This window comes from Cynoglossus semilaevis, chromosome 10 (assembly GCF_000523025.1).
Source record: "Cynoglossus semilaevis isolate Cse_v1.0 chromosome 10, Cse_v1.0, whole genome shotgun sequence".
In the NCBI taxonomy this organism is placed as follows: domain Eukaryota; kingdom Metazoa; phylum Chordata; class Actinopteri; order Pleuronectiformes; family Cynoglossidae; genus Cynoglossus; species Cynoglossus semilaevis.
In genome coordinates, this window is record NC_024316.1 from 13,900,632 (window position 1) to 13,913,951 (window position 13,320).

At 41.4% G+C, this 13,320-nt stretch overlaps 1 protein-coding gene across 1 annotated transcript in view; it reads right to left on the reverse strand.

Annotated features, from left to right (window-relative positions):
* The window catches only part of oprl1 (opiate receptor-like 1), a 38,972-nt gene that overhangs the window by 22,478 nt on the left and 3,174 nt on the right, over positions 1–13,320 (reverse strand). The window contains exon 2 of the mRNA XM_008318934.3: positions 10,463–10,709. Coding sequence (XP_008317156.1) covers positions 10,463–10,671 — 209 coding nt within the window. The 5' untranslated portion in view covers positions 10,672–10,709. The remainder of the gene's footprint in view (positions 1–10,462; positions 10,710–13,320) is intronic.

Here is a 13,320-nt window from a genome sequence, read left to right on the forward strand (position 1 = left end):
TCATACAGGTAGATGATGAACGTTTGAGGCCTGAGAAGAACCATCTGACCTCAGGTCAATCAGACCAACACATTTGCTTCCACGTTCAAAACACTCGTTTGACCTCTTCCACTCAGTCCTTGCAGTGAGGTGTTGTTTTGTCACCTATTCCACTCTTCTTTGAATCTACAATTTTATTGACATTTCTCTGCTACAAGGGGAGAACTACATCGTCACTAATGAGGGGAAAGAAGGGTCAGCGGGGCATCGCTGTAAGATATACGGAAAAAGTCCGCTCCCATGTCCTTAGAGATCCTCAGATGCAGTTGTGCATCAAATACTTTCATGCATTTATTCATGACGTCTCTGCTGAGGTTCAACTGCGGGGGATTTAAATCAGGGAGAGAAATATAAGGCTGCTGTTTAAATATAAAACTTAGTTGCCTAATTTCATATTGTGATGGACTACAAGGCTGACTGGAAGTTTTATCAAAAGGTTAGATTTCATTTGGGTTGATGTATTTTTGGAGGTGCAAATTTATTCAAATGGTTCTGGGAGCAACTGTCAGCGCTGTGTGAGGCGTCACAGCAGTGGGTTCTGCATCAGTGATTAGAGATGTTAATAAGGCAGAAAAAACAAAGAGAGTGAAGTGCTGTAAGAAGTAATTAGAAGGTACAGCCACAGGAAAACAAGGAGCCTATACATGACACGGATGTTTTAAAAATAGCATCATCCTGGTTGTTTGAAGGAACCCAGTGGTTGATGTAACTGCAAACACCTAGACTATGAAGTGGTAAATGAATCCAAACACCGAGCAATGATTCATTATATGCAGCTGTGCTAGCTGTGTTTTGCCCGATGTATCCTACGTGTGTTTTACAGTATATAAGAAAACACCTGATCAAAGCCTTAATCGTATCGACCCAATCTCATAATAATAATGATAATAAAATTCTAAGAGTATGGTACTGTCACTCAATCAATTCTTGTGCTCTTATATAAATATAGTTGTGTTTTGCCCGATGTATCCTACGTGTTATTGAACCTACTGGAAATTTACTGTCTGAGCGCCAGACAAAACCCATGAAGCAGTTTGACTTTTGACTCTTATTGAATGAACTGTCCGTGAGTCTTCATCAATATATATATATATATATATATTTCAACAGGCTAATGTTGCATTCAATTCAATCTGTATTATCCCCGACCATCTCGTGTCCACGTCTCTCTGAGCTTCCATCATACTTATCATGACACTATTGTTCTGAGGGCACAGGTGGAATCATGTGTGAAATTAGTTTGGATTGCGTTGAATGCTGCTGAGCCTCTCAGTGGATGAATAGAAAGCCCATCTAATTACGATCTGGTGTGAGAGAAACCAACCTTTGGCTTGTTTGTCTGCTGCTAATCAGGGATCTGATCTGAGTGTCAACGACGTGAGGGTTGAGGAATAGGGTCATGCCATCGGATTTCAACAGCAAAATGTCGAACATTATTGTATTAGTTCCGCAACTCGGAATTCAGTTCCCAAAAAAAATACAAACAAAAAACATAAAGTGAATGTAGCACAATCCAGTGTATGTCATGCCACCAGTGAATATAAACAAAGAGCTCTGCCTTTATATGGCACCGTGTGCTGACTTGATGTACATGTCTACGGTAACTCAGGTATTTACGGGGTGAGAAAGAAATCTAGAAAGTGAGACGAAAGACAAATCCATCAACACCAGGAAACGTCAAACAGAATAAGAACCGACTGAAAGTGTTCCTTCTAAAACACCCTGGTGATTGTTTTCACAGCAAGATGTTTTGACATTAACTTGGTGTTTTGATTAAACTGTCACATGTATCATGATAATTAAAAGAAAAAGACGAGTGAAAGGATGTTAAAATTTAATAAAATGAAAAAGAGAGAGAGATCAGAGAAAGCAGAGGCAACTGTCAACATTTTAGGGCACTTTAACAGTAGCATTATTAAAACCACATCTGTTGCTAGTAAAGGAGGGGGCAGGGCGGGGGGGCGGGGGGGGTCAACATATGTGATTGCAGACACTACGTGCTAACGCAGATGTACAGCAAGTATTTCTAAATAAAAAAAAAGTGGTTTGGACAGCCCGGGCTAATCACAGGGGACTCACCTGTGAAACCTCAGTAAAGAACTGAACATATGACAGTTTCACTGCTGCCAGAAGGAACAGCTGCCGTATAAAAATGAAATGCAGTGAGTTTACAGCAGCTTCCTGACAATAAAGAGGAACGCAAGCTGCCGTTGTTGTAGTGCTCTGATTTCGACTCTACAGGAAGCTCAGGGACTTCACAGAAATGGGTCGTCAGTGTCATTTCAAACAGCATCAGTCGGAGCGGCAGAGAAGCATCACCGACACATCACACTGCCTCATTAACAATCCAACCCTGTGCCTACTCTAAATCCTCTCCCTTTCTTACTCCCTATCCCTGATCTGTTCTCCCACTTATCACCACCCAACTTCAAATGCGCCGTGCACGGTTCTGCCCCTCGCACGTATTCTTGTTCCTTCTTCGTCCTATCTCAGTTGTTTCTTCTGATTTAATTAATGACATTTACATATGAATAAGTGTTTGTTTTGCCAGACTCCCCTGCTGTTCATGTTAAATGGAGATGATTCAACCGTGCTGCTACGGAGCCCGATGTCTTCGCATGCATAATTGCGATCTGATTTGCCCAGCGCTTTGGACTATGTTGCAGATGATTCAAGGATTTGACAGACAGCTCACTGTACAGAGAGAGAGAGTATGACAACACGGCACTGCCTGCTGTAGTAACACTGGCTTAGAACAAGTCTTCACCTTATTTAATAAGCATCAGCCTAAAGATGCTAAAATATTTTACTCTTAATTAGAGGTGACTCTTTTCAACTTTTTCATGTCTAATACTGATACTGCAACATGGAGTATCTGCTGATACTGACATCAATCCCATACCTTTTTTCTCCTCCAGCATGCTGTAGCTGCAGGTGCTGAGAAACCAAACGGGCTGTAGGTGCCCTTTTTTTTTATCATGGAATTTTGACCTATATTGATACAAATATTGGATCAATACTAATCTCTACTCCACCGTGATGTCTCAAAACGTTAGGTTTACACTAGGGAAGAGATCTTTAGGCAAAATAAATGCAGGTAACCCACAATGGATTGTTATTTAAAATAGTTGTTAAAAAAACTGCTGCAAATGCATCACAAATCCTTCTGTTGAAGGGAGCGAGGCAGGAAGGCCTGGACCTCCTCATATCAGCTGCTGTCTTTATTCATACAGTAAAGTGCAGCACAGTTTAAAGCGTTTGAGGCCTGAAAATGGCCGCCTTTCACTGCCAAGGACAAAAATGACTGAGTCAATAAATAATGAATGACTGATGCTTATAATGTCGTCCACAGAAAAGACGATCCTGACGATGGTAACATTAAATGATTGACTTCATTCACAGTTGTGCTGACTGTGAACCCTGATGTAAGTGAAGAGAACAGAGTGCAGAGGTGGTCAAAGGCTCACAGCTGTCGTGTTCTGGTCGGGCAGTGCATAAATTAACTGTGATGATGGCAAATGTCTTGGCCCTGTTGGACCATCTGAGGCCCTCATTAAAGGAGATGCTTCACCGAGGCCTTGAGCAGAAATGACTGCACACATTGTTAACCCTAACAAGACTGTGTCCTTTGCAAGAGGGTCTCTGTGTGTGTGTGTGTCTGTGTGTGTGTGTCGTAGGGAGTGAGGTAAAAAAAAAAAAAGAAAAACTACTTTGCAGTTAAATCTGGTCTGTTGCACATGTGGTGTAATGATGCCTCCGTGTCCAACCACATGTTGCTTTGTGAGATTCACTACATTTAACACCTGTTGTTGTGACGGGGTCGGAGTTCCATCTGCTGTAAAATGAATGAACTGGTCTCAAACGGAATTCAGGAAAGAAATAATATATATGTTAAATGTTGCAATTGTTCTTTTCATTCCCTCTTGTATAAGCGGGTTCACGCCTCAGAATATCAGCTCAGAAAGTTATTACAGCCAGTGATGAACTACCTTGGGTAGTGATATGGTCACGTGATAACCCTCTAACCACATAGCTATCAAACTGTTCCATTTTAGTGATTTGTCTTTTGCTTTGTGATTTGGCAAAATGCCTTTTTAATTTAAGTCTTTCCTGGAGTTCAATAAATCTGATGTTTATCTCTGGGGACCTGAGCAGACACTGGCAAACTGCCTACTGTCTTAATCACTCATTAGGGTGGAAATGTGAGTCCTTCTCATTTTGAATCTTTAATTGTCTTGTCACAGTATGAGGAAGTGGATGAGCTAATCTTTAATTGTCTTAATTGTCACAGTATGAGGAAGTGAATGAGCCAAGGGCCGCGCTCTCAGCTTAGACCTGACACAGCGTTGTCGTAGGCTAACGTTTGTTAGCCTAAAAGAAGTCTGTGTTTATGGCTGTGTACGTCAGTGGCTCAGGTTCATCACCTCCCTGCAGATTCACAGTTTTTAGGCCTGACTTCACAGTTTTCCCAAAAAAGCAAAAGAAAAAAAAAAAAAAAAGACTGGTCATTATGAGTCTCTAACAAGGTTGAACCTCAAGGACACGTGAACAAACTGCTCAGTGAAAAAGGCCTTACAGCTGGAAAGCTGCACCAGTGGCAGGTGTGTGTGTGTGTGTGTGTGTTACTAAATACAACACAGTTCATCATATATAGCAGTTATCATCAACTGTTGGGCCGTGGGCCAAATACCGGCCGCCAGACCGTCCAATCCAGCCTGAAACGATTCCAGAATTCTGAGAAAATCTGTGGTTTCTATGAATAAAGAACTGAAAAAAAACAACTGAAATTTAAAGAACTATCAATAATCCCCATTTATGACTGTAGTTTAACAAAACCTTGACCTTTGACCCTTCAAATATAGTTGGTGAGTCATGATATATACTTTGATACATGTAGTTTGAGAGCGTATATAAAATATATCCAATAATGATGCTAAAATATGCAGGATTCTCATTATCTTTTGAATTCAGCTTTATTCTATTTCTGTTCACAGGCAGCTTTGAAGAATTGTGCTGACATGTCATTATTCTCCTCCCACCAACAGTCCCAGCCCCCCCCCCCCCCTTTTTTTTTTTTTTACTGCTGTAGATGATACATAGGAAGAGGATTGTGAGGAAGTGGTGGGATGAGATGCTGCTCAAAGGGTCAATGACTGACTGATATACCATCTAAGACATCGGTCTGTCCTTTCTCTCTCTCTCTCTCTCTCTATGTCTCAATGTCTCCCTCTCTCCCTCCTCCACCTTCTTCCCTCTAACAAAAACAAACAGAAAGACCAGCCCTCCCTGATCCTGATCAGGGAGGTCTGGTCTGGTCTGGTCTGGTCTGATCTGGTCCGGTCTGGTCTGGTCCGGTCTGGTCCGGTCTGGTCTGGTCTGGTCTGGTCTGGGCTGGTCTGGTCTGGTCTGGTCCGGTCTGGTCTGGTCTGGTCTGGGCCTCACATGGTAAGAAGAACCAATTATCTGCTGGAGAATCTCCATCAGGTTTTAAAGGGGATTCTTCTCGTCATGCTTCTGTGCATTTGGGCTTTTAGTAGTTTTGGTTGTTGTAGGTGTGCATGTGCATGTGCATGTGCGTGTGCATGTGCATGTGCATGTGCATGTGTGCCAGGCACAACAGCTCCGCACCAGCAATCCTTTACAGGAGGATCTCTTTTCTTAAATTAGCTCTCAAACCAGTAATCTGTTCAGCGCAGTGACACAGAAAACTGTGGAACTCGGTTCAGTCCAAACCTAGTTAGACGCCGCGGCGCCAAAAGTCTGACCTGCGTAAAATCAGATAGTAATAACTGACAGACACTGACCTGTCTGTGCTAATGAGAGTGCTGCCTGTGGGTTTTACAGACATCATGTCTACAGACTGTTACAACATGTCATAAAAAAGAACTGTCAGGGGAGGAACAAAAGCCACATTATATAGGATAATTAGTTGTTTACTGTGTATACATTATCTATTCATATACTGGTACACAGTCCCATAAATGTATTAAGAAAGTTCTCTTCTATCATTCAAACAGCTAGGAACGAGTTGGGCAGTGGCGTAGCTCTGTACGTGGATTGTGTTACGTCTGCTTTCTTTTGTTGTGTTGTTTTTCCTTCATTAAGGTTCCCAAGAATAAGTCCCACTCCTTTGATGTCTTTTATGTCCTTAATTATGATGTTACCACTGTGTTACTGTAGGTGAGTGACAAAGGTACCAGTGGGTGTGTACTGTGGGAACAGAATTCCCAGATTAGTTGCGAACCCCCTGGGTATCTTTGGATAAGAAATCTTGAGAAGGGAACGATACTTCTTTACTGTTCAACAACATAACATCACTGTGTTTTTTTAGCGATAGAAAAAAAAATTAAGAATTATTAATGACTCCAACTGTGTTTAGCACACGATCTGATTATACAAACAGTCGGACTTTGGGTGACTTCATACTAGTGGGCTGTATACATTATGAGGCTTTTAAAGCTCATTTACTATCCTCCTGCATCGATGTTTGATGGGATACTTGGGTTCTAGATTTATGACGACGGCTGCTCAGACGTGGCACTGCTCCTAAAGGACTTCTCCTCCTCCTCCTCGTCTGAATCTGTAGTATGGAAGATCTTATCGTCCTCCTCTTTTGAACCTTTCAATGCTGGTGTTGTTTTTCTCCCTGTTCATGTTCTGCACTCTGTTCACGCTCCCTCGGCCTATTTGCTCGTTGTATCTCATTCTCAGCCCTTGTCTGCTCTTGTCTGTTTGTCAGAGCTTGTTTTGTTGTTCCGGAGTCTGGTTTTTGTTCAGATGGTCTTTTTTAAACGTGTAGTTTATAGTTTGTTAGTATCTTGTCATTGAAGTTCTCATCCTACTGTGTTAGTTTAACTTGAATGTCTGTGAGCAAAATGTGTTTCCCAGAGTCCTGTTGCCTTTTGTTTCCTGCCGCACACAATATTGATGCCACTGAAAACTAGGCTTGTCTTTAGCTCTTGCTGCTGTCAGAGAAAAACGAAGAAAAAAAAAATAGTTTCAACTTCTGAGCTGAGCACTGCAGTGCAGGTGCGTTTGCAACCTATTGCAATAACAACAACAACAACAACAGCCATAGGCTGGGGAGGTGTTGTGGGGGGGGGGCGGGAGCGTGTATCAGCATCTGTTTATCGCCAGAGGCTCGAAAAGCATAAAGTAGACCACGGGGAAAACAACTCTGATGAATTCAGGAGCCGTGAGAGAGGAGAGAATGGAAGACTGACACAGAGGCAACACGGAGCTGCTCGGTCCAAGGAGCTTTTTTTTTTTCTGTTGTTTTTGTGAGTAAATTAATGCTGTCTGGAGAGATTTTTCTGGAGAATAACTGTTGTGTTTCCATGACAACAGACGGATCTACATTAGGGCTTTAGCAACGTATAGCTCAACTTCTAAGATATTCCATGAAGAGTTTCTCAGCTAAAAAAACATACACTCAGCAGGGGGAATAATACATAACAGAAATCATATGATCTCTTACCCCTAGAGAACAGCAGGAAGCCGGCGTAAATCACAGCCACAATGATAAAGAGAAAATACAAAAAACTAGGGCTGACAAAAAATGTAATCTGACTTAACAAAGCATAGCTGTGGATTAATAATGACTAACCATCGTCATGATGGTAACGTATTCATTATAATTAATACAGATAAGTCAACACTCTTAACTATGAGCTTTTCGTCGCCACAAAACAGAAAGACAAATAACAGCAGGTAGATGTTTGTATTTCATACCTGTTTCTATTGGTGATAAATCAAATGATGGAATTATTGATTCATTTGAAAGTCATTGTACACAGGACAAATGAAGAATTGCTTCCTGGTCAACCACAGTATAATTTTGCTAACAAAAAACAACCCAGGAGCAGTGAAAAGCATAAAATAACCTGAAATCACCAATTTTGGTATTCAAACCAGTCGCTGCATTTAGAGAACGTGTGCTTGACTGATGGGATTTGTCGTAAACCTCACAGTTACACCCTATCAATCTGAGACAGGAAGACAGAGAAAGTGAAATGGCATTAAGTACTGTTAAATGTCACTCTCCAAATGCTGCAAGATAATGAGCAGGACTTTTCTTTTGCCTCTTGATATTAAACCTGGTTCTCCAGAGTCCTTAACATTTCTTATTCTCACTATTTTCTCTTTTGTCGTTCAGGTAACTAATTACAACAGTAACTGAGCTCTTTCAACGATTGCGTTCCTCTTGAATAGAAAGTAAGGTGATTACAATTCCATTAACTTTACTGAAACTCAAGCTGGAATCCAATGGGGTTGGTCTTTTAAATAATGACATATTTCTTAAGCACTGCTCTAACTAATTAGCAATGAATAAGTCTGAGACACAACATTGTCTGAAATAAAGCAATAATTCCCATTCCTGGTTGTTGTGTATGGGCCAGAGCCCAACACCTACAGTGTCTGATGGAATTATGGAATTCAGGAGTGACTTCAACATCATCTTCCTAACTTTGTTTTCCCCGTGTTTCCACCAAAGTCAACGGTTCCATCTTCATTCCATCACTCTTAAAACTAAATACTGCCAGGTCCAAAATAACAGACTCCTAACCTTCACAAAGTCGACCTCCAAATTTCTACCATTTTATTCCATTCAGTGTTTTTCCTGGAACCCGTCAGCAGAACATTTTCTTTGCCTTTATGTAGCTTGACCTTGAAGCCGTCATAAAATATCGGTAATGCTCAGAAGCCATGTCGGAAATCTGTCCCACGCTATTTGAAAAATGGACCGCCGAGCCTTTGTCGTGGATTAAAAGGCCAAGGAGAGCTGTGCACTTTGTTCAGCCTCGTTTAGTTATATGGCAAATATTGTGGTCGACCATCTTGTGCAATCAGCCCTTTTATCCAACCTGACGCTGTCACATAAAAGGGCCGGCTGCCTTCTGACATTCTTAATAAGAGCTGGTTGTCAGAAGGACGCCATTTTTACCGAGGATAACAGCGGAGTGCTGACACCGATTAGCTGAAGATCCAACACCTGTGTGTGTGTGTGTGGGGATATGTGTGTGTGTGTGTGTGTGTTTGAGAGAGAGATTGAGAGACAGCGTGGGAGAGACGGACAGAGAGAGACAGAGAGAGAGAGAGAGAGAGAGAGAGAGAGCTCCAGATGTAATCAAGGTAAAAGCTTCAGTGTAGGTTTTTCTGCACAGCCTTTTAACAGTGTTACATAAAATCTCACTATCGCTGTGTAAAAAAAAAACATCCAATGAGAATTGTAATAATAATAAGACAAATCTAAAAATATCTATATATTTAAACCTGATTAACTAATGGAAATGACATGACAAGATGGACATGATGATTTAGCTGTTTCTGAATCTGAATCTTTGTCAAACTTTGGTTATAAAAAATCAAAAAACTACTCACAACATTTGGACAAACCACCTTATTTCATTTGTCATTTTTAGTATAAATGTGGCAACGTGGGTTCACTGAATCGAGACAGAATCAGAGATTATTTAACAAATTAAGTTGTTTTTCCGCACTAACGTGTTTCCCCTCTCCAACGTTGTCCTCGTGTGATTCGTATTATTCCCGAGTGTTTTAGTGAACAGTAGAGAAAGACGCTGGACAACATTTGCTGTCCCTCAGTCTGAGAGTCTGAAAGAATAATTACACAGCCGACAGTCATGTGTTGCAACAGCTCTGTTGGAGCAGCGTGATGTCTGTTTTGTCTTGAGACTAGTGAACCTAACAACAGCTCCATGAAGTCGTTTCTCCAAGCAGACTGAGCAATGGGAAGGCTATTTGGCAGGAGCTTCAGGCGAGGTTTTGTTTACTAAACAATAGCTTATAATGAGTCCTTAGAGAAGCATCATCCTTAAAGCAGACTAGACGTTAAAGTGGCGAGACAGACCGGGGGACGTCACCACTGGGAAGGTCCAGCAGATAACTGTACATCGTCCCCTGACGACAGCTGTTCATTAGTTAACACTGGCCCAAATCTGAACCATGTTCACAGACGTGTCACTCACATGTTCGCTACTAGTGTTTGTTTTAATTAAGTAGGGCCTACACATGACCCACACATGACCAGACAGTTGACTGTAGGGCTCTAAATGAATATGTCTATTCAGCTGGGCTGAGACAACGACAAGAGTTCACGCTGCAGCCTCTGTTAGCGTTTCACCTTTGATGTAGCCCTGGTCAGTAGGAAAACGATGGTCGACTTATCGACAAACAATGGAGTGTACCTGTTAATTATGACGATATACGACAGTATTTAAAATATAATTTTTTTTTAAACTCAATCCTGAATTGGTTCCGTTATTAATAATAATAATGGTATTTGATCCTGCAGTAGTTAAAGTGCATGAATACACTTTAGTTCACACTGACTCTTAATGTAGGTTTTGCTGTGCACGAGACCCGTTTTGTTATCATTCATATCATTAATTGAATGTCTTACCTTATGATGACATACATGACCAGGAAGTTTCCCACCAGGCCAATGACACAAACGATCATGTAGACGACCACGATCGTGACCTTCACCCCAGTCGGGAGTAGGTCGATTGTCTCGTTGTAGCCCCCTGTGAAGTTGTTCTGGAAGAGTGAGTCATTGAGGAGCTGCAGGTGGTCCAGCTCCGCCAGGAGAAAGTCTTCTGGAAACTCCATGTCTGACCCACAGCAGAGGAAAGGAGGCTGGAAGCCGCCTGAAAGATTTAAGAATCGATGCTTGGTCAGACAGCTAGAAGGTAGAAAACAAATAGAAAAACTTTTTCAACACAAAGCTTATATTTGCTATAATTGTATGTATCTGAATGTATTTATTGCAGAAGTACATTTACATAAATAAGACATTGTGTTAAATAAAATTAAAAAAGAAGAAATAAAAATCCTGAACAAAACTTGAAAAAAGACTATACTGAAATGGCTAGATGATTGTCGGTACTTAACGTGAGGGGCGGGGGCAGGGTTTGAACTGGTCATGATACAGATGGCAAAGTGGAAGAAAGTGTTTAGAAGACACTGATAAAGCATAGGTCAAAAACTCATTCACTCAAGGGGCCGAAATTACCCACAAGTCTAAGTTGGGACAAAGATTGCTTTAGTGAAGAGTCTAGTCATTTCCAAGGTGGCAGATCACGATATTACTTTAGTGAAGAGTCTAATAATTTCCAAGGTGGCAGATCACGATATTAAGGTGCATTAAAAGTGACGTAGTTTATGGTAAACATAAATAAATGTACACGTGATTAGAATCAGAATAAGAGAAATTTGAATAGTGATTAATTAGCCATACACATGGTAATCACGCACCACATTTGTCCACCTCAATTAACCAGTTAACAATAAACTCTATACCATAGAGTGTTAAGACAACCACACCAAGCTCTACTCTGGTGGACCATATAAAAGATATGGTGGGCCAGAATAGGTCCCCAGGCCTTGGGTTTGACACAAATGGCTTAAAACGCTAATAAAATTGAAGGTGTCACATCAAATCGGAGGAGAGGACCGATGTTTCTGAAACAAGCTCACTTGTTTTGCTCCCTGAATCCATTCAGTTACAGCAAAGCTTGCATGTCATTTACATCGTGCTGATGAGAAGGTTCAGATTTCATCGGCTCACGGCACAAAACCGTGTCTCGTGCCGTGTGTCTCAGCCATCTCAGTGGACGCCGACACTGTGACAGAGGGGGGTGGAGGGTGGAGGGGCTGCAGCCTGCGGCACCTCGCTGTACGTGCCAGTGCAGCTAGTCCGCAGTGGCTTTGGCAGAGCAAGTCTTTGTCTTTATAGATGGTGCAGTTCTGCTGACTTTATTAGACCTGTGGCTGTGTCCGTCCTTCTGAGGAGCAGCAGGAGTGAGAGTCCGCAGACCGTGGCACGGTGGCCGGAAATGTAAATGGACACTTGTTCAGTCGTGGTTTGGTGTCATCTCGTGTGCTTCAGGCATCCATCCATCTTAGGTACTCGGCCTGTTAGCTCCAGCCACAGGACACGCTGTGATGGATGGACATTAGTGACCCTGTTTGTACAGAGACGGGATGACTAATCGCAGCACTGAGCGTTATCACCACAGGCATCATTCAGGCTTTGTAATGTGATTTAAATCTTTTAGGAAAATTAACAATAATCTACGTCAGTCATTGGCTTCTCGGGCGAGAAAAAGAAAATCTTGCTCAGCAACAACCTGTGATACAGTATCAACTGTAGCAGCTACACAGCAGAGTTATGCCGTGAAGCAGCCTCACTCTCTCTTCCTCTCTGCGCTAAACATGAATATTCATCAAATCAAGGCAGCAAAGTAACTCTGCTGCGCTATTAAATTTCCCCAGGGTTACTGCCAAGCTCAATACACATGAGTTATGTGTTTCTCTCACTTTCTCCTCTTTTGCATCCATCCTGTTTTCTTCGTCCCTGCCCTGCTCTCTGTTTACATCGATTTTTTTTACTCCTCACACTTGAAATCTGAACTCTCCATTTGGACACCACATACTGTTTTAGCAGATTCTACCTCCCCTGTAGCCACGGCATTGTGTGTGTGTGTGTGTGTGTGTTTTGGTTTCCTGTGCCTTCATGAAGAAGGAGCTATTCTTAGAACCTGAGGTGTGTCCATATAAGGTTGCAGTGCAACTCTGGTGGACCCAGCTATCATTTTAACATCTGTTTAATCAAACTTGAGCTTTTTTTCTTTTTTTCACAGCCTAAATGCAGTGTTTAGAAGTGTGTATCCAAGCAATGAATTATGATCTTTATATGTTATTATTTACAGCGACATCCTGCTTCTAATGATAACACATAGAAATACTGGAGAGAGTATAGTGTGTTGATATATACAATATGGAGTATCAGTACCAATAATTGATGATTGTTGTTATCATTTATTTCTAACGACAAACATCATTTTCTCTTATATTATTATAGTTGACTTGACATTTAAATGGAGAATATGAACTGTAAATGTGAACGGTTCAGGCCAATCGCATTAACACTCTCTAAGTAATCTTTTTTTTTCACTGTAGGGGGCACTCTCACCTTCCACACACCTGTTCAATAAACACATCCACACTCATTTCACTGTTTTTAGCCTGAATGCTAGCTGCTGCAGCGTAACCACCCACTACAGCTTCTCTGTGATGCCCAGTTAGTTTTGTTGTTATTTAGAGAAACTTGTAAGTTTTTCCCTCATTTCAAAAATTTAGAATGAGCATGAATCGTGAATTGCAAAGAACGAGAAATACATGTGTTAGCTAGGGTTGTTACCTCGGCAGTATGACAAACCTTTACTGCATTTAATTTGTCAATTTGTCAAAATGACA